This window comes from Salvelinus fontinalis, chromosome 24, assembly GCF_029448725.1.
Source record: "Salvelinus fontinalis isolate EN_2023a chromosome 24, ASM2944872v1, whole genome shotgun sequence".
NCBI lineage: Eukaryota > Metazoa > Chordata > Actinopteri > Salmoniformes > Salmonidae > Salvelinus > Salvelinus fontinalis.
In genome coordinates, this window is record NC_074688.1 from 2218147 (window position 1) to 2244881 (window position 26735).

Consider the following 26735-nt stretch of genomic DNA (forward strand, 5'->3'; position numbering starts at 1 on the left):
TGTTATTTGTCACATACACATGGTTAACAGATGTTAATGCGAGTGTAGCGAAATGCTTGTGCTTCTAGTTTCGACAATGCAGTAATAACCAATGAGTAATCTAACCTAACAATTCCACAACTACTACCTACTACCTTATACATACAAGTGTAAAGAGATAAAGAATATGTACATAAAGATATATGAATGAGTGCTGGTACAGAACGGCATAGGCAAGAAGCAGTGACATAGTGGAATAAATACTACATAAAAGTGGCATAGTTTAAAGTGGCTAGTGATACATGTATTACATAAAGATGGCAAAATGCAGTAGATGGTATAGAGTACAGTATATACATATACATATGAGATGAGTAATGTAGGGTATGTAAACATTATATTAAGTGGCATTGTTTAAAGTGGCTAGTGATACATTTTTTACATCAACTTCCATCAATTTCCATTATTAAAGTGAGCTGGAGTTGAGACAGTATGTTGGCAGCAGCCACTCAATGTTAGTGGTGGCTGTTTAACAGTCTGATGGCCTTGAGATAGAAGCTGTTTTTCAGTCTCTCGGTCCCTGCTTTGATGCACCTGTACTGACCTCGCCTTCTGGATGATAGCGGGGTGAACAGGCAGTGGCTCGGGTGGTTGATCTTTTTGGCCTTCCTGTGACATCGGGTGGTGTGTCCCTGTCCTCGAAGGCAGGTAGTTTGCCCCCGGTGATGCGTTGTGCAGACCTCACTACCCTCTGGAGAGCCTTACGGTTGTGGGCGGAGCAGTTGCCGTATCAGGCAGTGATACAGCCTGACAGGATGTTCTGTAAAAGTTTGTGAGTGTTTTTGGTGATAAGCCGAATTTCTTCAGCCTCCTGAGGTTGAAGAGGTGCTGCTGCGCCTTCTTCACCACGCTGTCTGTGTGGGTGGACCATTTCAGTTTGTCCGTGATGTGTACGCCGAGGAACTTAAACATTTCCGCCTTCTCCACTACTGTCCCGTCGATGTGGATAGGGGGCTGCACCCTCTGCTGTTTCCTGAAGTTGACATTGAGTGTGAGGTTATTTTCCTGACACCACACTCTGAGGGCCCTCACCTGCTCCCTGTAGGCCGTCTCGTCGTTGTTGGTAATCAAGCCTACCACTCTAGTGTTGTCTGCAAACTTGATGATTGAGATGGAGGCGTGCATGACCACGTAGTCATAGGTGAACAGGGAGTACAGGAGAGGGCTGAGAACGCACCCTTGTGGGGCCCCAGTGTTGAGGATCATCGGAGTGGAGATGTTGTTACCTACCCTCACCACCTGGGGTGGCCCGTCAGGAAGTCCAGTACCCTTTTGCACAGGGCGGGGTCGAGACCCAGGGTCTCGAGCTTAATGATGAGTTTGGACGGTACTATTGTGTAAAATGCTGAGCTGTATTCGATGAACAGCATTCTTACATAGGTATTCCTTTTGTCCAGATGGGTTAGGGCAGTGTGATGGCGATTGCGTCGTCTGTGGACCTATTGGGGCGGTAAGCAAATTGAAGTGGGCCTAGGGTGTCAGGTAGGGTGGAGGTGATATGGTCCTTGACTAGTCTCTCAGTGCACTTCATGATGATGGAAGTGAGTGCTACTGGGCAGTAGTCCCTAGGTTCCTGCCTTTCTAGGGAATTGTTCCTAGCCACCGTGCTTCTACATCTTCATTGCTTGCTGTTTGGGGTTTTAGGCTGGGTTTCTGTATAGCACTTTGTCACATCGGCTGATGTAAAAAGGGCTTTATAAATACATTTCATTGATTGAAGTATAGGCTACAAAGACCAAGAGCCAACAGGTAGGCTGCTACTTAATACTTTAAAGGGAGTTGTTGTTGTAATTGTGTAGGATGGGGGAAAGCTCAGCCTATTAGCCTCAATTAGCCAACCCAGCTAGCTATGTACTATGTAATCAGATTGGGTCATAAATAACCTAGCTTTGGCAGCTAGAAGTTAGTAACTAGTGCAAGTTGGCTTGGTTGATCTCCCTCCTCCTTGCGCCACTCAGCCACATACACACACCGCAAGGCATGGCGCCTACTGCTAGCTTCTTTGTTCCTCTCTCCCTCGGTGCATGCATTAACAGCTTCAGTTAATAACGTAGCTAAAATATATGTTTTCTGTTGCTTCCCCCACTTGGATCGGATCAGACTGGGTCTGAACCTGACCGGGTCTATACGGGGCCAGGTCTGATTGTCCTCGGGTCTACATATTTTAAAAATGTATTTATTTGGGTAGGGTCCTGGGAGGAAATCGGAACGGACCCGAGAAGACCTCTAATATGCAGCTATATTAGCCAGCCAGCTAATTTTAGCTATATAGTCAACTAATGTTATGAGCTATTAGCCTAGCCAACCTTGCCAACCAGCACAGCGATGGTTGGCATGCTATAGCCCTAATACTTGAGACCAGTTTGAACACAACATAACTAAAAGATAACCACAGATCAAAAGAGCAGAAACTTACAGATTAATGGCTCGGTTACCATCAGGGTCAGTGTCAGGGAAAATTGAATAGCTATAGTGAGAAAAATCCATAATAGATAGATTCCAGATGTCAGTCAGCTAGCGTGCTAGCATTAAGCTAAGGTGTAAAAGTAACAAAACTCCCGTAGCCTACATCACAGAGAACATGCAGAGAAATTGACAAAACAAAAAGGAAAACAGACGAGGTAACAGAATTTTGTTTTGAGCCCACGGCAAGAAGGCAACAGAGCCTGCAAGTCCATGAAGAGCATGACGTGTGGCTAACGTTAGGCAGTTTGAGCTAGCTACCGAGCTAGCATACGAACTCGATAGCACAAAGCAGGTCCGGCATATGACCTTGAAAAATAGTGCATTAGGGGTAGTTCCAAAGACATCCGGAAATAAGTGAATAAATATGTTAAAAAAACTAAACAAACAGTAACTATGTTTGTAGTTATAGGTAACCAGATCGTGATATTCCTAAATCTTTGCCAACACATTGTGTTGTTTTTTTATTGGTCTGTTAACCTATTCCATTCTAAAGGTAAACATGCGTGGCTAATGTCTGTTATTTCCATATAGGTTGTGTAACTATTCGTAAAAAAACAAAAACATTATTGAATTGGTGAAATTATTTCATTGAGATTTTACTTTATTACTCTTTTTATTGAGATAGCTACTGACTTTTCTATTGTTCTTGCATTGTTGAGAGGTTAACCTGCAAGTAAGCATTTCATTGCACTGTGTACTCCATGTATATCATGTATATATTGGGATGGAAATGTTATACATGTGCTTTTCTTATAACTAATTTCTGTGTTCTATTCATGTGCTGTTCTAATAACCAATTTCTGTGTTTATGCAAGGGACTGATTGAACGAATCCTTGGCAGTACACCCACACCTTGTTTTGAGAACGAAAGACATCTCAGTTTCAAGGTCTCAGCTTAGAGAGAAGAAGCCTTGTGAGGTATTGGTCTGTCACATGTTATGAACCAGTATTGGTCGGTTACATGAATGAAACAAAATGGTAATGATGAATGAATTATACTAAATCATGCAAAAACAACTTGTCTGTGTATAGCCTTATATAAGACAACTGCTGGGACTGCCCCAGTAGAGCTTCTGATTGATATCTGTACTATGGTGCATGGCGTTGGTTGGAAACTCTCCAGTGCGCTGATAATAAAGGATGATTCATTTAGATTGACTTAGAGCGACCCTGTGTAAGAATTGCCACAACAATTTGGCGTCAACGAACAGGATCAGTGATTCCACCTGTGGATCATCCCAGTGAAGGTCTGCATGGGAGACAGCGGTGCCGCATTCCTTAGTGGGAAAGCGTAAGGTAAATCTGACCAAAGACTACGTGGACCCGCCCAGACCAGACTTTTACTGAGAGATGCCTGGGGGAAGATACCTGATCTATGAACTTCTGAGGGACACGTCTTCTGAATTTCAGTAAGTCAATTTAAATGACAAAAAAAAAATGAAAGCGAGTAACACATAAAAAGGTACCCATAGTCTTATAGAGAGAAGACTATTCACTGGTTTTAAGAGAAGACTAGAGCGAGGGCATAATGATACCATGGAAAGCACCATGGAAGAAGAAGAAATGTCTATGTGGTCTGCAGTATTTTTTCATACGGGGTGTTATGTATATGTATAGCAAGTAGCGACAAGAGAATCGTTGATGATGCACATAGGGTAATAAGGAGATTACCGAGAGTGTTTGGGAATAGTACTAAGTGAATGTGGATGTGAAAGTTGTGTGAATATGGAGAGGATATGAACTGAGTTTTCAAGTTCTGTGTGAGCTGATTTTTCCAGTTCTATGTGAGCTGATCTATAACTGTCTGTCTACCTTATCTACAGGTAGAGAATAACATGTCTCAAAAATCTCATTTGAGATAACATGTCTCAGAGGATGTCTCGATTAGTAACAAGGATAACGTGATTACATGTCTCGTTAGTGACGAGGATAACATGTCTCTGAGGGTAACATGACTCATTTTTTGTGATTACATGAGGATAACATGACTCATTGGTGGAGTTTGATGTATAACGTTATTATGTATGTGGAGTTATGAAAGAAGAGAGTACTATTCAAAAAATATGGTGTTAAATAGACCAACTAGTCTAGGTATCTAAATACCTGTATGAATAGAACATTAGTGTATGAGAGAACTTTGTTAAGGCAATGTAGGAGTATTGTGTGCTTGACTCATTTACTGAACAGGAGATTAGCTCCAGTGTGAAAGCTGTGTTTTGATTTAAAAAAATCCCAAATGCTTTAAATATTGGTAATGGACATAGTAAGAGCAGGAGGGACGATCCAAACTGGGAACCAAGGGGGCTGCGTAAAATAATGGCCAATACATTTAGTAGGGGGTTACTGAACCAAACAGAAGAAGCCGTCCCTTCTCCTGAGGGAACCCTTTCATGGGGCCCCCCTGGTATCCACCACTGCCGAATCCTCCACCAGCGGACTGAGTTTGTGGTCTCCCACACCATCAGAACCCATTTGTGGGTGGCCAGGTGCCCGGTGGAGGAGCGGGAGGTTTAGCAGCTGTTGGAAGAGCTGGAGAGGGTGCTGGAACGTAATATAGAAGGCTACGAGCAAAAACAACAGGAATGGAAGAGAGAGAGAGTGAAGAAGTAAGCACTAGAGGACCTCAGAAGAGAATTGTAGAAATGTAAGAGACAAAAAGAGAAGAGAGAATGTAGAAATAAATAAAAAAATTAAGATGCGCAAGCAGCAGGAAGAATGTCAGTAAAGAAAGTTGCCAATACAAAAAAGATGAAACAAGCAGCAGTGAGGACAGGAACGAGGACAAAAACCCAGAAAAGTTAGGAGAAACAAGAAAAAGCCTCCCCTGGGAATATATGCCATAATATGCTACCCCAACCCCAATGATGGTGGTGGCATGTTGGAACTGGAGAGACTGTGGGATGTTGATGAAATTAAAGAGATAGGGGGTGACGTCACTGACCCAGCTGATGCTGTAAAGTTCGAAGAAGAGGTAAAAACAATCATCTCCATGTACAACCCCACAACCATAGAAATTGAAGAAATACTCTGCCGCTGTTGGAAATGTAAGGAGTATAAACATATGTGGGATCGCGATGTATTAGTGGCTGATCGTTGTGTCCTGCTGGATGCAGTGTTTACAGCTATAAAGGCTGCTTTCCCTAAACACACAGACTGGCAGAAAATCCATTCTACCAAACAGGTAACTGATGAAAAATTGAGTGACTGCATGGAAAGAGTAGAGAGAGTCTTCCTCCAACACTCAGGCCTGACGCCTGACCAAGACTAATACAGCAGCCTATTGTGCCAGGCTGTGGTGACAGTACGGAGACAAGATTTGAAGACCGCTGTAACGACAACTTGTATCGCATGGGAAACAAAACCACTGCCTGAAGTAAATCCATACATACGATTTAATTAAAAAATATCTATATTTACAGATGAGCTATGTAAGCACCAGCTACCAGGAGCTGCTCTGGTAGCTGGTGCTTAAAGCTAGTGAGGGAGGTAAGAGTCTCCAGCTTCAGAGATTTTTGCAGTTTGTTCCAGTCATTGGCAGCAGAGAACAACAAGGAGAGGCGGCCAAAGGAAGAATTGGCTTTAGGGGTGAGCTGTGATATATACCTGCTGGAGCGCGTGCTACGGGTGGGTGCTGCTATGGTGACCAGTGAGCTGAGATAAGGCGGGGCTTTACCTAGCAGAGACTTGTAGATGATCTGGAGCCAGTGGGTTTGGCGACGAGTATGAAGCGAGGGCCAGCCAACGAGATCAGGTCGCAGTGGTGGGTAGATCAGGTCGCAGTGGTGGGTAGTATATGGGGCTTTGGTGACAAAACGGATGGCACTGTGATAGACTGCATCCAATTTTTTGAGTAGAGTGTTGGAGGCTATTTTGTTAATGACATCGTCGAGGATCGGTAGGATGGTCAGTTTTACGAGGGTATGTTTGGCAGCATGAGTGAAGGATGCTTTGTTGCAAAATAGGAAGACGATTCTAGATTTAATTTTGGATTGGAGATGTTTAATGTGAGTCTGGAAGGAGAATTTACAGTCTAACCAGACACCTAGGTATTTGTAGTTGTTCACATATTCTAAGTCAGAACCGTCCAGAGTAGTGATTGCTGGACGGGCGGGCAGGTGCGGGCAGTGATCGGTTGAAGAGCATGCATTTAGTTTTACTTGCATTGAAGCTCATCTGGAGGTTAGTTAACAGTGTCCAATGAAGGGCCATAGGTATACAGAATTGTGTTGTCTGCGTAGAGGTGGATCAAAGAATCACCAGCAGCGAGAGCGACATCCTTGATGTATACAGAGAAGAGAGTCGGCCCGAGAATTGAACCCTGTGGCACCCCCATAGAGACTGCCAGAGGTCCGGACAACAGGCCCTCCCATTTGACATTCAGAACTCTATCGGAGAAGTAGTTGGTGAACCAAGCGAGGCAATCATTTGAGAAACCAAGGCTGTTGAATCTGCCAATAAGAATGTTGTGATTGACAGAGTCGAAAGCCTTAGCCAGGTCGATGAATACGGCTGCACAGTAATGTCTCTTATCGATGGCGGTTAAGATATCGTTTAGGACCTTGAGCATGGCTGAGGTGCACCCATGACCAGATCTGAAACCAGCAGAGAAGGTAAGGTGGGATTCGAAATGGTCGTTAATCTGTTTGTTAACTTGGCTTTCAAAGACCTTAGAAAGGCAGGGTAGAATAGATATAGGTCTGTAGCAGTTTGGGTCTGGAGTGTCTCCCCCTTTGAAGAGGGGGATGACCAATCAGCTTTCCAATCTATGGGAATCTCAGACGATACGAAAGAGAGGTTGAACAGGCTAGTAATAGGGCTTGCAATAATTTCGGCAGATAATTTTAGAAAGAGAGGGTCCAGATTGTCTAGCCCGGTTGATTTGTAGGGGTCCAGATTATGCAGCTCTTTCAGAACAATTAAAGGACAGAAAGACACTGAAGAAGGCACAGCTGATGTACTACTCTGGAAGAGGAAGAGAACATCAATGAAATTGTGGTAACTGTGGAAACTGAAGAGACAGAGGAAGAGGTAGAGGCCGAGGGGCCCCTGCTGGAGCTGACGCAAAGACGGACTGGAGCTGTGGGAAGTTAGGGCATTTCTCAAGAGATTGTCCGGAAGGAGGAGAAAAACAAAACGATTGCCCTTCCCCATCTGGTGTACAGGTAGACAACCCATTTGGAAGAGGAGGAGGGCGAGGGGGCTACCAAACAGAGGATAAGGTGGAAACAGAAGAAACAAATGAATTAAACAATGAGGAAGAAGCAGAAGAAACCTGTCAAATGTTAAAATTGACCACCTTGTCAACCCAAAACCCCCTGATCAACATTTTAGGTAATAACCATAAAATTTAATTTTTGGTGGACACTGGGGGCACGGTTTCAGTGTTGAACATGTCTGCCCTCTCTGTTTTCCCCTCAAAGGAAACAATGCGCACAGTTGGAGCGTCTGGAATTCCCTCTGAAGAATGTTTGACCTTTCCCTTAGATGTGGTGGAAATGGAAACACCAATTCCTATATTCATCTGCCTGACTGGTAAATGTATAAGTAAGAGATTTGATGTGATGTGTGAAATGAATTTATCTGTTGCATGTACTGAAGGAAGATTGTCATTGATTGTCATTGGGATCGAGAGAAAATGGAATCTCCCTCTGCCTAATGAACTGTTAATATGCTTGGCATTTGAATGATCAACATGTTGAGGGACAGATTCAGAGAGCAATCCCTCTATTCACCATTGCATGCTAACTGGGAACTTTCTGAACATTGTACATTGTACTGCTGCTGTTCCCTCATTTGAAAGAGACCCTGAATACCAACAGAGATGGTTAAACCAAAAAGAGAAAGTTGAGATAACCATGAATTTGATATACAGAGGAGAAGACTTTGTAGCAGCTGGAGTGTTGTTGACAGATACTAAGAGAAGTCTGTATGAAGTCCCTGGCTCTGTTCCCCACTATAGTTTATCAAAAGCTCCTGGAAAGCAATGGAAAGATGTGGGTGTTAACGAAACTGCACCAGTTGTGGTCGTTCCAAAAAGCACCCACAGACCTTACAAAGCTCAGTACCCTCTTAGCAAAGAAGCTGAAAAGGGTATTACTCCAATTCCCAGTTAGTTGAAAGAGGCGCTTTGATTCCCTGTCTGAATTCACCCTGTAACGCACCAATTTAACCTGTTGGGAAACCAGCTGGTGATTATCGTGTTGTGCAAAACCTTAGAATAGTAAACGATGCTGTACATGCTAGAGCACCCCTGGTGCCTAACACTGTTACCATTTTATCCCAGGTGACTCCAGGTAGTTGTTGTTTTTCACTAATTGATTTGGCAAATAATTGGACGGTAATGCCCCAGGGTTATGTTGAATCACCGTTGAGCTTTGCCCAAGAAATGGCTCGGAAGCTAGAGGGTTTTGTTGCCCTTGCTGGAAGCATTTTGGTTCAATATGTTGATGATTTGTTGGTTTGCCCACAGTCAGAGGAGAGATGTCACGAGGACACTCGAGCATTGTTGATTTTCTTAGCAGAAAATGGTCATAAAGTTCCCCCAAGTAAAATGCAGTTATGCTGGACCTTATTTAAGTCATGACATTACTTCTGAAGGTCGCACCCTCTCCAAAGATAGATTAGAGACAATTAAAGTTTTGCCTAAACCTGTTACTAAGCAAGCACATGATGTCTTTGTTGGGTGTGGCTAGTTACTGCCGTCCTTGGTTGAAAGACTATGCAGAGATAAAGACAATCCTGTTATGTTTGAACTATGGGAGAAAGATGGAGATGAGGGAAATTGTGGTGTGGACGGATGAGACTGAGACGGCATTGGTAAAATTGAAACACACTCTGATGTCCGCCCCTTGCCTGGGCCTGCCAGACCATACGAAACCTTTTCATCTGTTTGTTTCTGAGAAGGGTGTGTTTATGTCAGCAGTTTCGACACAGTATGATGGTGTGGGTTATAGACCGTTTGGTTATTATTCTAGACAATTCAAGGGAAGGGTCTCCTGTTTGAGATCGGTAACGGCTGCTGCTGAGTCTGTTTTGGCATGTTCTGATATTGTGGCTATGTCTACCCTAACCATCCATGTGCCTCATGCTATGCACGCAATTATTACACAGGCAAGAACGGCTCATTTGACACCTGCGAGACTGCTAGACTATCAGAACATTCTGTTGACAATGTCCCATGTTACTCTGAAATGATGCACAATTCTTAACCCTGCAAATCTTCTCCCCAGACACAGAGGCCAGTGAAGACCATGATTGTGACTTAAAAGCAGTTTGCTCGGCTAAAGCCTCCACCACTCCCCTCAGGTAAGACACCTTACCGGCCTGTCCAATATGAAAGTAAATACAGAATGTCTTGTGGGGCTAAACAAGGAAACAGAAACGGTACACTTCTCTGTCACTACCCCCCTCTTACTGAATTAACGAACCAGTCACTGGAGTTTTGCACCTGCAGAACTTAATGAAATATTATTGTTAAACATGGTCTACGGTAGTACCCCTGTATGATGAAGTGTCATTGCATTCAAAGCACGTGTGAATGCGACAAGAAAAATAACAAGATGTGCCTCGTCCCTTACCACATATGGAATATTTTGTATCCCAATAAAACAAGTAAACGCTATTGTGCTAAATTATAGAACTAAAAAGATTTGTTCTGTAAACCATCAGGTCAGATAGTGTGAAATCTTTGAAAGCTAACCAGGACCTGTACAGTGTTATATTTCCACTTGAAACATTGAAGTGTTTTGCGGTTTAGTTCAACAATTTTCTCGAGGAGTTGCAACCAGTTTTATTTGTCATACCTAGTTGAATTACCATAATTAAAATGCCACTAGGATACACTCCAAAATCTAAGTTTGTCTGATGTTTTCAGACCTCAAAAGTGGTCTTCTGTTGAGAAGTCAACGTCCTAGGTAATCTGTTTTGTAGCTCCAGTCATGTCCCACAATCCAAAATTAATGGATTAGATAAACACCACATACTTTTTTATGTGCATCTTTCCATTCATTTCGGGTTGAGGGGAAATGGGCATATAGCTGGTACGTGGATTCATCTTGACATTAGACTACTTTAATTATTGAATCTGTTGTTTAATGCAGAATATCTCAAAATCTGAGTAATTAAAAATCAACCATGAAAATCTGACACCCATTTTTCAGTAGATACTAAGTCAGAAAAAGATTATTCACTTCACGCAGCTCAATTTGAAAGTGCAATGAAGTCAATGCAATGATTAGGCTCTATTAAGATGCAATTTAGCATTCATGAATTAAACATGGGAAAAACTTGCACCCAATTGAATACAGAATAAGAAAAACTTACCTTGAGTCTCAGTGCTACTATGTAGACTTAAAACAGTTAGGTGAGGAAGGCTCTAGGACAGTCTATTTGGGCTGCTTTTGTAGAAGCTTGTTGCTGGGGAAGAGTCAAGTTGAATGAAGCCTTTGAAGGTTTTCTGTCAGAAGGCCAACCTGGCAGTTTTTATAGGCACCTGTTGCATATTCATGACCACGTAGCCACAGCCCCCATAGAAAACAACTTAGAATGGTGTTTAAATCTTATTTGGACACTATTGCACTGTTTGGCACTGATGGGAGTGGCTTCTCTTTGAATGCGCTCGTGTATGTCAATGATGTCGAATGTGCTTCAATGCAACATTTTTGTGCTGTATTGTATTATGCACAGAAAACAACCCTTTGCTTTCACTGCAGCTGTTGTCATACACATTTACTGTCCTATTTGTTAAATTCCATTTTCAGTTTTAACTTAAGATTTGGTCTGTCTACCGATGTACTTTATAGTGTATGTAGATATTGCCACGTTGTGGGATTAAGGGAAAGAAATTTGTAATTTTCTGAAACTCAACTGATTTAGAATAATCCGGAACCTTATAGTGCTGATAAAATGTACTCACACATTTGATTAGTTTTTAAATATTTAGTGCCTTAGAAAGATGCTAAATAGTTTAATACAATGAATTGATCAGTCAATCAAAAATAGCTATAATTCAAGGAACATTTACACAGATACTGTAGGTGGACATGAATACAATTGTTCTTCCTACGACAGAGAATACATATACCTCGGACTTACACCAATAACAGCATATAAATCTACAACAAATCTAAATAGCTCTACACATTTCATAAAATCAATGTTGTGTTAGGAATGGTCATCATTAAAATCATAAAAATTGGCACATCACATGATTCTGAATACATCATACGATCAAACAATGAAGCAACATCTAAATCTGAGTAAGTAAAAACCAATATGAAGCACAAGGGATAAAGAAACTGCTATGTTTACTATATACTGCTGTGGTCGTTCAATACATTTCGGGGTCAAAATTGATAGGCTACGATATAGTCAATCCATAATACACATGGTACCTATTCTGGTCAATCAATCGTGACACACTGTTGAACGGTCCACCTTCATTGATAAAGCTTTGGACTGCCAAGGGAGGGACTGCCAATGCACGTAAAAACATGATGGAGTGGAACCAACCAAGTCTCTGCTTTTCAACAGCCGAGTGAAATCCTGGCCTTTAATTGGCCCACCACCTAACGAAATACAACCAATTAACAATGGAAAGAAAAACAAGACCCACTCACTCAAAGTTTCAAAACAGCTTCCCTAACAGAGATGGCCAGGGACACGTCTCCAGTTGTCGTCTGAAGGACTGACAGCTTGTCACTGGAAGGGGAAAAGAAGCAGTTTAGGAGGGTCACATTTGCTTAGACCTTTCAACAGCACATGGGCACATAAAAGCTATGGCCCCAAGTCTCCCATTGAGACACGCTAATAGCCGAGGCTCAGTGTCACTATAGTGGGGGGGCCCGGCAAGCGGCCACACAAACAAACAAAAGCCCTGGTCAGTACATGAGATCTGATGCCCCGGTGTTCACGTCCGACTCTTTGGCCTCCTGGAAGGGGAACTGGATGCCAGCCACACGGATCAGCAGGATGTTAAGGCCATGGATGAGAAAGGTAAGGAAGATGAGCCAGAAGGAGTGGTCAAATTGCTCTGTGTGCGTCTTGTACACAAACGTGCCCTCGTTGAAGTTGGCGATGTGGTCGGACAGGCGGTGGAGCTTCACCTCGGAGGCAAACAGAATCATCACCAGGCAGCTGCAGACGCCTATTCAGACAGATGGGCAGACCCACAGACAGGCACGCACACACACATACACACAACAATATTACACTATTACAGTTGACAACACTGGGAGTTCAAATAAGAAGTAAAAGGCAGCCAAATGATCGGTTACTGTAAACACGTTCATATAAGGCAGAATACTACTTCCCGCCCACGACACATTAAAATGAAATGTGTGAACGCTACAGTAGTTGCAATCCCAAGCAGGTTACCAAAACAATTAACCTTTGGTTATTCACTGCTGCGAGAGATTAATTATCATGTGACATGTTTTACATCATCGTAAATATAGGTTCACTGATCAGATGAATCCAAACTTGCATTCTAGTGTATAAAAATGTTTGCCCCTGAAACCTGGTAAGCGGTTTTGATTTAATAGGCCCGCTAAGGTAGAGTCTCAGTCTCTGATATGCATTTCTAACTAATGCTGAAGGACAACTTTGTTGGACCCCGATCATGTTCTCTATAGCAGAGTACCAGTAAGTGTAAGTAAGTGTATGGTCGCATGATTCTTCTCAAGTACCCCCAAGGGGTACGGCTGTCCCGCGTAGCTCATTTGGAAGAGCATGGCGCTTGCAATGCCAGGGTTGTGAGTTTAATTCCCACGGGGGACCAGTATGAAAATGTATGCACTCAATACTATAAGTGGCTCTGGATAAGAGTGTCTGTTAAATGACTAAAATGTCAAAATGTACTAGTACCCCTGGTTGAGAACCACTGCTATATTGCCCCGTTCATACCTGGGGCTAACATGCATCCTGATCTTGTCCACATTCTGATTGGGTCCACAATTTTCAGAAATGAGTCTACACACTGTGTCCACATCGTGACCAGAATTCCTGATCCCTTCCTGTATGCAAATTATTTCACAGCTTTTCTTCGAAAATAATATTTCTTTATTTAATGACACAATGGTGCCACCTGTCAATGATTTGAGGGCGGGAGAATGATTATTTAAATTATTTCAATGTCCAGATCCGGCTACACATATGCGTGCCTGACTACATCCGGAGGTGGTCAGGAAGATCAGATCACAATGCATCTTTTAATTGTCTACACCTGTCTGAAAATGTGGGCACAAACAGAATGTGGACAAGATCGGAACAAAGGACACATGTTAGAACCAATAAACGTGGCTCCTGTGTAGCCTACTGCAAGCTATTTATATCTGAAGATGGAATGCACGTGTGTAAGAGAGCTGTTTGCCTACATCTACCTGTGATGTGAGTGGTGTGCTAGATGTTGTGCTTATGTCGCAGAGTATGGGGTCTTGTGCTTAGCCAATGTTCACAGTAGGCAGCTGGTTCAAAGCCTAGAAGGGGATTCCACATGAAGGATAGGACAGCACTCTAGAAAGAAAAGGTTAAGCTGTTTAAAAAAATATATGAAATTATGACTTTTTTTGTGCTTACAGCAGACGAAGTTCCAGAGGTAGAGTCCAAGGGGTCCGTGCAGAGTCTCATAGGGACTACCAAAGGCATTGTACATAAAGAAGCCTGTGGCCACAGATGAGAAGCAGATGAGCACTACGCAGAAGAAGATCACAGTGACGTGAAGACTGGCTGGGATGACTTCCACCAAGTTCGGAAAAACTACAAGGAGAGGGACAATATAGAGAGGTGTGGGAATGTTCTATAATTATTATACAGTAAATAGTATTTTTTCCCCCCACAACTTTCACATGATGAAACACATGAAACTGTATTCTATTTGTTTAACGTGCAAGGCAGATGGAACAAACAGTCAGAGAACAAATCGTTTTTTGTTCATCTAAAAAGGCCTCACCATGATTAGTAAGCCTGCCGGTCAAGCGAAAAGATAATGTGTGTGTGTGTGTGCCAAATCTCATTAGTGAAAAATTGCTGATGATGCATTGCTGCTGATTCACTCCATTGTGCTTGTGTAGGATTTTTTTCTGCATTTACTGCTATTTAGTGCTACTTGCTGAGTTATAAGAGATGCCCTCTTATGAATGGCCAATTAACCTAGTTGAAGGCAGTTGGGTTTCCCCTGTAAGGCTAGCCTTCATAATTTTGATAACAGGTTTCTCTTTCCTCCCTTTACATTTCTCCTGCTTTGTTTGATTTGAGTTTGTTGTTAACACTCAATAACAATGGTCTTCTGACATTTCAACATTTGTCAACTTCATATTCATCGTATGTGAAAACGGGGGATTTCTATGAAGACCAGATGAAAATAAAACATTTCTGTATGTTGTAATTTAAGGTTACCAGTAGTTTTGACATCACTTTTACATCATCTGTCGTAACCTTTTATCATGTGATTTTAACCAACTATGAGTTGGCAAAGGTTAGTAAAGTAATGTCAAAAATGTTTCTGGATAATGCGCCATTTTCACATGCATTGATATTGGGGTAGTGCTGTAGATGAATATGAAGTTTAAAAAAATATTCCTTTAGGTATTTCTACCCCCTGCGAGGGTAGGCTATGTGCACATTTACACGTGGCCATGTCTCCATGACCCACATTTGTGTACAGGCTTACTGTATGTGTAGCCTAGTCTAGTCTCAGACGTGAATGTTCAATACATTTTTACAGCAGCGTTATGCATCTCTGCAGCCTGTAAAACCATTATCATAAAACAGGTTGTTTGAATCCAGGATTCTGATTGGTTGATAGCAGGGAGTTATAGCACCACCGTCCTATATTCTCCTGGTAATGCCTGGTAACAGTTCCATTAGTCCCATGCCACTAGGCTAACATTTGTGACCAGATCTAGTATTTTTCTCCTACTGTCACAGTAAAGTGCAGAGCGTCCGATTAGCCTGCTGCTGTGGGGAAAAGAGACCCCCATTTAAGGGATTGTTAAACTGTTAAAGAAAAACTGCACCCAAAAACTATCTTTTAGTATTCGTTTCATTAGTCCATTGTTGACATAGTCCCAAAATGTTTTGCTTGTCAGCAATCAAGTTTAACACCGCCGTGGTATATTGGCCATATACTACAAACCCCCGAGGTGCCTTATTGCTAAGATACTGAACAGAAATTAACACAACATTCATCAATTTCAGAACTTTACTGAGAACTTTACTGAGTTACAGATCATATAAGGAAATAAGGAAAGGAAAAAAAAATGAATTAGGCCCTAATCTATGAATTTTACGATCGGGAATACAGATGCATCTATTGGTCACAAATACCTTTAAAAAAGTTTGGGGCATGGATCAGAAAAACAGTTAGTATCTGGTGTGACCACCATTTGGAGTGCAACACATCTTCTCATAAAGTTGATCTCGCTGTTGATTGTGGACTGTTGAATGTTGTCCCTCTTCAATGGTTGTGCAAAATTGCTGGATATTGGCGGGAACATGCTGTCGTACACGTCGATCCAGAGCATCCCAAACAGGCTCAATGGGTGATATGTCTGGTGGGTATGCAGGTCATAGAAGAACAGACATTTTCAGCTTCCAGGAATTGTCTACAGATCCTTGCGACATGGGGCCGTGCATTATCATGCTGAAACATGAGATGATGACGCCGGATGAATGGCACGACAATGGGCCTCAGGATCTTGTCACAGTATCTCTGTGCATTCAAATTGCATTCGATAAAATGCAAATGTTTTCATTGTCCGTAGTTTATGCCTGCCCATACCATAATCCCACCACCACGGGGTACTCTGTTCATAACGTTGACATCAGCAAACCGCTCGCCCACATAACGTCATATACAGTCTGCAGTTGTGAGGCTGGTTGGACGTACCGTCAAATTCTCTAAAATGACATTGGAGGTGGCTTATGAGTTCTGGTGGACATTCCTGCAGTCAGCATGCCAATTGCATGCTCTCCCTCAAAACTTGAGACATCTGTGGCGTTGTGTTATGGATTATCTTGGCAAATGAGAACAGCTCACTAACTGGGTTGAAAAACAAATTTGTGCATGGAAAATTTCTGGGACCTTTTATTTCAGCTCATGAAACATGGGACCAACACTTTACATGTTGCGCTTATATTTTATTCAGCGTATGAACTGGTTACCAAGGTAATTAGAGCAATACAAATAAATGTTTTGTACAGTCTGATATACCACGGCGATCAGCCAATCAGCATTCATGGCTCGAACCACACAGTTTATAATGAGTCTTCTGGGGCAACAAGTAATGACAGAAAAGAAGCTGCATGTATCTAATTATAGACAAGTTGACAAACAAATAGCCTACCAAAATGTCGGAAATAAACGGAAATATATCTAAACTAGGCTTTAAAACAATCCTGAACCCCTAGTCAAAAAATCTGTTTCGCCATCTCTGCCTCGGACCCAGAGTTGCATTTTTAAATTAAGACATATATTAACATTGCTTCTCGTGCAATGTGTTCATCATTATGTGACTTAACAGTTTATTGCAACTTATGCAATGCGGTTGCAATATGTGTGATTAAAATTGGTGCTGCGACTTTGATTAGCTAGAGTTCATTGATTTGATGTCAATATTACCAGAGATTTTATAAACATTTTTTTTTATAGTTATTCAATAGGGGCGGTTTGTGAGGCTCTGACTTCACTCACTTGGGGGCGGTGACTACTCACTTGTTTTAGAAACAATTTCCTCTTATAGTTTCTAAGATCACATCCTTCTCTTAACAAAAACACTAATCATTTTTCATACACAACATAGAGAATGGAGACTTCGTACCTGTGGTGTATATACACTTTTCAATTTACAGTATTTCCTTTTACATTTTTAATGCATCACAAAATAACAACCGAAATGACATCAATTTCTTTAGATCGTCTGAACATTCCCCACGTTCTGTTAGAAATATTGTTCCAGTATTCACTTTAGAACATGTTAGAGTTTCAGCGGGAAAACATATGTGAATTTGGAGAGGGAGATGGCTGAAAGTTCCAATCCGTGATTTACAACTGTCAACCCCCCACCAGCTCCCCTCTCTGTGGGGGAGAGGGAGTCTGGCCGAAGTCAAATGATATTTAATCAAACAAAACTTATTGTGAACTCTACAATGTTTCCACTCCGAGAATGAGAACGGTAAATGTAAATGTAGACCTAATTAATACATGCATTAACCTAAATTAATGCCACCAAATTTACTACTGGTGACATACTGTATGTAATAGGGAATTGATACAAAAATAAATCTTAAGGACAAACAATTAACACAATATGCCAATATCTTCACCACACACCCCTCCCCTTCTTCTCGCAACATTTCAAATTACTGAAGACACATTATCGTCACACGTGTTTCAGATGCATTGCTTTTTCACTGACAGCCGCAAATTACGGGCTTCCCAACTAGTCATATAGGCCAACATGCTTGTGATTTGAAACAATCCACAGCTTTGAAAGAAACTAAATGGTCCTCTGTCTTGCTTGTCTTGTATTACTTTACTCATTTCTATATAGACAGGAGTAATTATAACATTTTGGCAAATTTATTTAAATTTTACTTTAGGCATCAGTGACTACTTAATCTTGTCCTATGCTTAGGTTACTACCCAGTGTGCAAACTCTGGTTGAAAATGTATTTTTATGACGTCTTATTCTGGTCGCAAACGGGTTGAAAAAGGACGTTTTTTTAAACATATTTTTACTGACCAGGATATGACATTTTTCTGACCACCATTACACCAGTTGGTCATAACTGTGACTTCTATCTGACCAGCTGGTCATTATTCTGACCACTATATTATGTGCTATATTATGTAGCCTACTGGTCATAGTTAAGACCTCATCATAACATGGTACTAGTTAAATCATTTTGTAGGCTGTGATTGTAAATAAGAATTTGTTCTTAACTGACTTGCCTAGTTAAATAAAAACAATAATGACTACTTGACTACAGTTTATTACCTACATTCGTAGAAAAAAGGGTCTCAAAAGGGGTCTTCGGCAGTCCCCAAAGGAAAAGCCTTTTTGGTTCAACGTATAACCATTTTGGTTTCCATGTAGAATCTTCTGTGGAACGGGTCCTACATAGAACCCAAAAGAGCTCTACCTGAAACAAAAAGGGTTCTACTTGAAACCAAAAAGGGTTCTTCAAAGGGTTCTCCTATGGAAACTGCTGAATAACCCTTTTAGGTTCAGATAGCGCCCTTCGGGGAAAAACGTGCTGTAAAAAGTATTGCAGATAGTTGGATATTGAAAACATTGCTCGTTACATTTCTGATTGTTTCCATAGTCACCGATTAAAGTTAATCTAACATATTCTTACATTTAAAATAGATCAAGAAATGTAAAAAACGAATCTACGTTAATTTTTCATACATCTAAATACAGTAATTGTTTCATAATTCAACCACAGACATTACATGCATAGAAAGAATGGGACACAGACTATACAAAGGCCCATTGTTTTATTTGATTAATAATTAATTAGAGTGGTGTGATGGGGTAGATCCTCATCAAGTACCGCTGAGCACAGAAAGAGATCTGGAGCGTAGTGACCCTCTTGAAGAGTCGTTTGATGGGTCAGATCTGCAGTGAAGAGAATCAGTGCATTACCAATTTGAGATTTTAAAAGCAAACTAGAAAAGGACATTAATTGAAGAATATTTGTGGACTCAGTTAGCTAAAATGATTTCCATGGTACTAGTTGAATAATTTTGTGGCAGTTACAGCCTAGAGATGAAAAAAAGAGAAAAAAAGAGAAACTTGCTGATGTACAAACTTTGCGTTGTCCTCCACCACAGCGGTCAGGGGCATATTTTAGGACTTTCGAGAGGGCTCACAACACATCAACCTCCTGAATTTTCTGGCTTTTTCATGACACTTACTATAAGCATTAAAATACAAGAAAATAAATTAACAATTGGCATAATTTTATTTTTTAAATAACCTTTATTTAACTAGGCAAGTCAGTTAAAAACAAATTCTTATTTACAATGACGGCCTAGGAACAGTGGGTTAACTGCCTTGTTCAGGGGCAGAACGACAGATTCTTACCTTGTCAGCTTGGGGATTCAATCTAGTAACCTTTCGGTTACTGGCCCAATGCTCTAACCACTAGGCTACCTGCCGCCATATAATGTGGGCCTGCAGGACACGTCAGAACAGTAATGCAAAGTAAAATATCTTAAACAGTCAGAATCTACTAAAAGTGGTAGCAAAGGCATGTTTGCTCTTCTGTCCCTTCATATCGGTCATCAATTTGCTTAATCCTAATACACGTTGTAATATTCAAACAACTATTTATAAAACACACTGCTCCATAATCCTGAGGACGTTGTCCCGGACAGAATTTCCCCCAATTGAGGACAGCTTGCAGTCTTTAAAAAAGAACGCTAAATGCAACAATTCAAGTATGAGTAAAGAGGCAATATTATCTTGTTCAAAAGTTGTGTCTGTCTTATCACTCCTGCAACAAACATTGTTAGGAATGGGTGTAATCCGCAAATCGCTTCCTCTTCTCTGCAACTGCACACGTGTGTGAGTTTGAGTGAGTGACAGGGAGAATGAGCAAGAGAGAAATGGAAGAAACTGTATATGACTCACCAACTTTACATGACTCTGAATCAGGACAAGGGTTTCGCACCTGAAAAAAAGGCCAGTTAAAATAGGATTTTATTTGCTTTACCAACTTATATTAGAAGCGGTTCTATTTCAATTGGATCTAATTGCATTACACTCTTAGAATTTTTTTTCTCCAAAAGGGTTCTCCGGCTGTCCCCATGTAGAATAGAAGCCTCTGTGGAAAAGGTTCTACATGGAACCTAAAAGAGTTCTACCTGGAACTAAAGGGTTCTATCTGGAACCAGAAAGGGTTTTCATATGGGGACAGACGATTCACCTTTTTAGGTTCTAGATATATTTTTTTCTAAGAGTGTAAGACCAGGCAATAATGGGCAGCTGAATAGCATGTCCCTTGGGGTATCCAGTCTCAGTGAGACCTGATGCAATGAAAAAAAGATAACGACCATCAGCATAGCTAGTACAAACCTAGATCTTACAAAGCTGGTTAGTAGGAATTATACACACTGAATGTCAGAGTATCAAACCGAAAAATAAAAAAAATAACATTTTGCACACAACTTACTGTCATGGATTTATGGAAGAGTGGTTCTGCTGTCTCCTTTCCCTGGGATGCGGCAGAATAGGTCACTGGGAACTGAGTGTGGTGGCCAAGCACTCCTGTAGAGGCCATGCATCAGGTCATTGACATGTTTCAGGAACTGTAAAGACAGATGAATCATGATTAACCAATACCTAAAGTCTCCACAAAGTTAGACTTAGACTAGCAAGTACATTGACTATGTTGCCCCTCAGCAATCTGGCAGTTAGGCTCTCTCTCTTCGCCTGTCTGCCTATGTTTTGCTGTCCATTTACATTTCTTACTCAGCAGAATGGATTACTTCTATACTCATTCCCTTTGATCCTTCCTCCATCCAAGCTAGAAGATTCCTGCAAAAAATGAGAATCAAGAATTGAAAAAGGAAGTGGAGAGGTGTAACTTTAGAATGAGTGTTGAGGGGGAGCAGGGATAGGCAAAATGTATTGTATTCTCCAATAGAAAATACAAGGAACTCCGATGAATCAAGAAAATCTTCACATTCATTTTGGGGGTACACGTTTCAAGAATTAGGATAGTTTACTGTCTCACACACACAATGTTTCCTATGTGTACCAATCTTTTCTGTAAGTTATTGTGATTATAATCATCGTCATATCTCTCACAGAACACCGAGCACACACACATAGCTAGCAGGACAATGTTGACATGACAATGTGTTCAAGTTATTGTGATCATCATCTCACACACATTTACTATCATTAACTAAACCGATATCAAAATGTTGACTAGCTAGAACCAACACCTACAAAAGGTAAACATTTTAACTTACCATGTCCATGGAGGATTAGCCAGCGAGCTAATGTTAAATAGCTAGCAAACTCCAACAAACTTCCGCTTTACTTACAAAAGTACAACAAGAATGCAGGAGAACAGGGACTACCATTTAGCAGTCAAATATACAATTTTAAAACATTTTAAAACATGGTTTACAGAAACTGTCTGTGTTTTCCAGCTGTGTCTGTTCCAACTGCCATATGCAATTTTGACCAACGCGCTGGAGCAGGCTGTCTGCACGCAGAGATCGATTGCTGCTCATGAAGCACAGATTCCAATCGAAGTTTTAGCTGGAAAGGATATGCCTACCTCCTAATTTTAATCCCAGTCCCCGTCCCCGCAGGAGGCCGTCATTGTATACAGGAATTTGTTCTTAAACTGACTTGTCTAGTTAAATACAGGTTCAATTTTTAAAAATGTAGCCAATGATATTAAATACAATTACCGGACACATTATGTTAATTGCTTGAAAGCTTTAAGGAAAAATATAACATTCATATTTTCAGGTGCAATAATTCAACTAATTATTGATGGAAATAAATGCAACTCAGCAAAAAAAGAAATGTCCCTTTTTCAGGACCCTGTCTTTCAAAGATAATTCGTAAAAAAATAAATAACTTCACAGATCTTCATTGAAAGGGTTTAAACACTGTTTCCCATGCTTGTTCAATGAACCATAAACAATTAATGAACATGCACCTGTGGAACGGTTGTTATGACACTAACAGCTTAGGCAATTAAGGTCACAGTTACGTAAACTTAGGACACTAAAAGAGGCCTTTCTACTGACTCTGAAAAACACTAAAAGAAAGATGCCCAGGGTCCCTGCTCATCTGCGTGAACGTGCCTTAGGCATGCTGCAAGGAGGCATGAGGACTGCAGATGTGTCCAGGGCAAGAAATTGCAATGTCCGTACTGCGAGATGCCTAAGACAGCGCTACAGGGAGACAGGACTGACAAATGATCGTCCTCGCAGTGGCAGACCACGTGTAACAACACCTGCACAGGATCGGTACATCCGAACATCACACCTGTGGGACAGGTACAGGATGTCAAGAACAACTGCCCAAGTTACACCAGGAACACACAATCCCTCCATCATTGCTCAGACTGTCCGCAATAGGCTGAGAGAGACTGGACTGAGGGCTGGTAGGCCTGTTGTAAGGCAGGTCCTCACCAGACATCACTGGCAACAACGTCGCCTATGGGCACAAACCCACCGTCGCTGGACCAGACAGGACTGGCAAAAAGTGGTCTTCACTGGCGAGTCACGGTTTTGTCTCACCAGGGGTGATGGTCGGATTCAAGTTTATCATCGAAGGAATGAGTGTTACACCGAGGCCTGTACTCTGGAGCGGGATCGATTTGGAGGTGGAGGGTCCGTCATGGTCTGGGGCGTTGTGTCACAGCATAATCGGACTGAGCTTGTTGTCATTGCAGGGAATCTCAACGCTGTGCATTACAGGGAAGACATCCTCCTCCCTCATGTTGTACCCTTCCTCCAGGCTCATCCTGACATGACCCTCCAGCATGACAATGCCACCAGCCATACTGCTTGTTCTGTGTGTGATTTCCTGCAAGACAGGAATGTCAGTGTTCTGCCATGGCCAGCGAAGAGCCCGGATCTCAATCCCATTGAGCACGTCTGGGACCTGTTGGATCGGAGGGTGAGGGCTAGGGCCATTCCCCCCAGAAATGTCCGGGAACTCGCAAGTGCCTTGGTGGAAGAGTGGGGTAACATCTCACAGCAAGAACTGGCAAATTTGGTGCAGTCCATGAGGTGGAGATGCACTGCAGTACTTAATGCAGCTGGTGGCCACAACAGATACTGACTGTTACTTTTGATTTTGACCCCCCCTTGGTTCAGGGACACATTATTCCATTTATGTTAGTCACATGTCTGTGGAACTTGTTCAGTTTATGTCTCAGTTATTGAATCTTGTTATGTTCATACAAATATTTACACTTGTTAAGTTTGCTGAAAATAAATGCAGTTGAAAGTGAGAGGACTTTTTTGCTGAGTTTTGTAGGATAGTGGTGGTTGCATCACTGCCTGGTATGGCAACTGCTCGGCATCTGACCGCAAGGCACTACAGAGGGTAGTGCGTATGGCCCCGCACATTGATCCCCTGCATATAGCCTCACTATTGTTATTTTACTGCTGCTCTTTAATTATGTGTTACTTTATTTTTTACTTAGCAGGTATTTTTCTTAAAACGGCATTGTTAAAGGCTTGTAAGTAAGGTCTTTAAGGTCTACCACCTGTTGTATTCGCCACATGTGACAAATACAATTTGATTTGAAATAAGAGACTATGGTGGAAAATTGCAAGATGATGTTATAATACTTTTATTGCATCCAATGGCTCTTTTATGCAATAGAATACGGGGTTGTTAGAACGCTAATCTGTGTGTGTAACACTGACAGGAGATTTATGCTCTCTTTTGGGTGATAAAACCTAAAGAAACCGGATTCCAGAGCATGAGTTAATGTTTCCGTTCTATATGGTACCAGGGAGAGATGACCCCAGGGCCAGACCCTGGTCTGTAGAATGAAAGATAACTGTTGACACAACAGATACTGTCTTCCATACAAATCTTAACCTTGTGACCCATTCTAAATATCTGTTGTTCGTCATGTAGGTTGAAAGGGGTGTATATTGGCTATAAAAAGACCTTTGTACTTTTTGTCTCGGGCTCTCAACGAATCATCTGAGCGTGAATCGTCGACCAGCCATCATTATCGTAGAGTACTCAATCGATTGACTTCATGTGCGTGTTGTATTGACTTGCTCCCTTATAAGTGATTAAAGATTTAGTTTAAGTATAACTCTGACTTGTGTGATACGTTTGTCTCTCCTCAATTGATAGTACAGAAACGAACCACCATAAGAAATAGGTGGCCTACATGTTATTTGTTCAATTCTGAAATCAAATTTAGTTAGTCATAATAGAACATCAAAACAGCATTTCAGTGGAACAGAAGAAAATGTGCAGCACAATAAAACAGTGCAATTAGTTAACACAAGCAAACGATTACCATCAGAAGCCACACAGCAAGCCAACAGATATTCTTCATTTAAAAAACCTTATTTAATTGTACTGCAGTTTCACTGCATTTTAACAGCAGTGCATTTTTTTGTACGGGTATCCTGTGTTATTGTGCATGCTTATCTTACATGCTGGTAGCCTAGAACAAATGTTATGGAAGTGAATGTCCACTTTTCAATTGGGTGGACTGCAACTATGAAAAACATAGCCGGTAGTAAAAGCAAAAGCATTTATAACATCGGAGATTCTCTAAATTACGGACCATCTCTGATAACTATAGGATTCATTCATTTGAGCTTTTAATGACCTAGCAAATTTGATGACTTGGAGGTGAAATATCACATTTCTTTGTTTAAAAGAAATAGGCATTTCATCACTTGACGAATTAAAACCTCAAAATGGCCCTATTCCTGAAAAAGTCAATCGGACCGGATAAACTGAAGACTCAGCCGAGTACCTTTAGCCGGAGCCCAGAGTAATATGATTCTGCCAGACTCGGGAAGAGCTCGGCACGCATGAAGCCCCCTGAGACCGAGTCCCCTGGTACTCAAATGGAATGGGTCTGAGTCAAGTGTGTTGACTGCACAGGAGGCTATTGAGCGTAGAAGGGCTCATAATAATGCCCAGAACAGAGCAAATGGAATGGCATCAAACACCTGGAAACCATGTGCTTGATACCATTCCACTAATTCTGCTTCAGTCATTAACAGGAGCCCATTCCCCCCAATTAAGGTGCCACTAACCTCCTGTGGTTGACTGGATACAGTATGCCACGAGATCCTAACCCGCTTTGGTGCATTCTGCCAGCTGTTTGCCAAATGTGCTAAACTGAATCATGAAATCCCTGCTGAAAAAGAACATTACTCAAATTGTTATATAATTGTAATGGTTCTTATGGTCTTATATACAATGTGTGCATGGCCCACCAAGACTATGCACATGTTAATATAGATTGGTTTCTATTAATTGAGTAACATTTAGATATGTTTTTTGGTTGAACTCCACACCAGTTATCAACCAAAATAAGACGTATTTTGCATTATGTCAAAAAGACATCATATAGAAGACGTATTAATCTGGTCATATAATGTCCAGAACGGATTTCAACCAGTAAAATACGTCTTTATCACGTCGTATGCCCACTGGGTAATCACATTATGTATTGTATTTTATTGTTAGCCTGCAAATACTTTATTATAAAAAGTATTTTTTTCCCCCAACACCCAATAATTAGGCTATATATTGTGCCAATGCTACCAAGATAATTTATGCTGAACATTCCATTTAATTTAGTAAAATAGATCCTTACGTCACAGGGAAAGGACTTCAAACAAGGGTGTAGGCTATCTATAGTCATTTGAATTATTAATGTGGTGGTTGACTGCTCGTCTCATTGTTATTCAAATTTCATAATAGATGCGCAAATGAGAATGCCGTTTCAACCCAGCAGTAATATTTAAATACACCGGTTTTCACAAACCTTTCATGCAATTCACAGGGTCTTCTACTCACATGAAAATCTGAAGGGTCTTCCACCAAGTCCACATTGCTTAACTCTCTGTCCGTGAAAGAGACCATAGTTAACCCTACCGACAAATTTATCCAGCTCTTGTCCTGTGGCATTTACAAGTTGCGCCCCGGTTGTACACAGAACAGTCCCCTGGACCCAAAACTGCGTCCCCATCGCGGCCGCAATAATGAGGACGCATCCGAAACTCAACACTCCGGCAACAGAGAATATAATTTTCTTTTGACAACTTGGCATGGTGAGTCTGAAGTGTGGAAAAATAATTAGTCTGACCAGTCCATGGTGTTCAATTCATCTCCAGTTGGTAGCCAACTCCCAAATAATCCAAAACCAAGTTGCTAATTATCTGTGTTAGGCTATTATGACAAGTGTCATTGAAATAGCTAAATGTGTATACTGTAGTGATGCTGTTCTAAAATGGCCGTTGCATATTAAATTACATTGATCGTATTTCCCCCTTGCTCATTATCTCCAAGTAACCAAGGTTCTACATGTGGGAGAGTGCTTCTCGCTATCTTCGAGAAGTTTCTAGCACAATGACTTCTCAAATCCCGCCCACACATTTTTTTTCTCAGCATTTTTCCAAACGTCAGAGGGAATGAAGAATATATATCGACTTAATCTGTAGATGTAGGAACCCTGTTTGTACAATATTGGTTTTACTG

General features: G+C 41.3%; 2 protein-coding genes and 1 long non-coding RNA gene across 3 annotated transcripts in view; all 3 read right to left on the reverse strand.

The window, feature by feature from the left end:
* mindy4b (MINDY family member 4B) overlaps positions 1-10977 on the reverse strand; it is a 48769-nt gene extending 37792 nt beyond the window's left edge. The window contains exon 1 of the mRNA XM_055879365.1: positions 10828-10977. The gene's annotated coding sequence lies outside the window, so the exon portion shown is untranslated. The remainder of the gene's footprint in view (positions 1-10827) is intronic.
* A 450-nt stretch (positions 10978-11427) lies between these two features.
* On the reverse strand, positions 11428-26616 carry clrn1 (clarin 1). Its single transcript, XM_055879367.1, has 3 exons — positions 26055-26616; positions 14080-14259; positions 11428-12649 (listed from the first exon to the last, which is right to left on the reverse strand). Exons 1-3 carry the CDS (start codon positions 26305-26307, stop codon positions 12384-12386), a joined length of 699 nt encoding a protein of 232 aa, XP_055735342.1. The 5' UTR covers positions 26308-26616; the 3' UTR covers positions 11428-12383.
* Positions 18985-21050, reverse strand: LOC129821748 (uncharacterized). Its single transcript, XR_008754401.1, has 3 exons — positions 20982-21050; positions 20683-20818; positions 18985-20181 (listed from the first exon to the last, which is right to left on the reverse strand). It is a non-coding gene; the product is annotated as an uncharacterized LOC129821748 (long non-coding RNA).
* Positions 26617-26735: the final 119 nt, after the last annotated feature.

Bases quoted from the DNA above. Each gene is read 5' to 3' on its own strand.
- clrn1 (XM_055879367.1), bottom strand. From the start codon at position 26,307: ATGCCAAGTTGTCAAAAGAAAATTATATTCTCTGTTGCCGGAGTGTTG. The intron at 14,260-26,054 runs GTGAGTAGAAGA...CTCTCCTTGTAG, and splicing joins AAGACCCTTCAGATTTTCAT to TTTTTCCGAACTTGGTGGAA. The intron at 12,650-14,079 runs GTAAGCACAAAA...CTGTCTGAATAG, and splicing joins CCTCTGGAACTTCGTCTGCT to GCGTCTGCAGCTGCCTGGTG.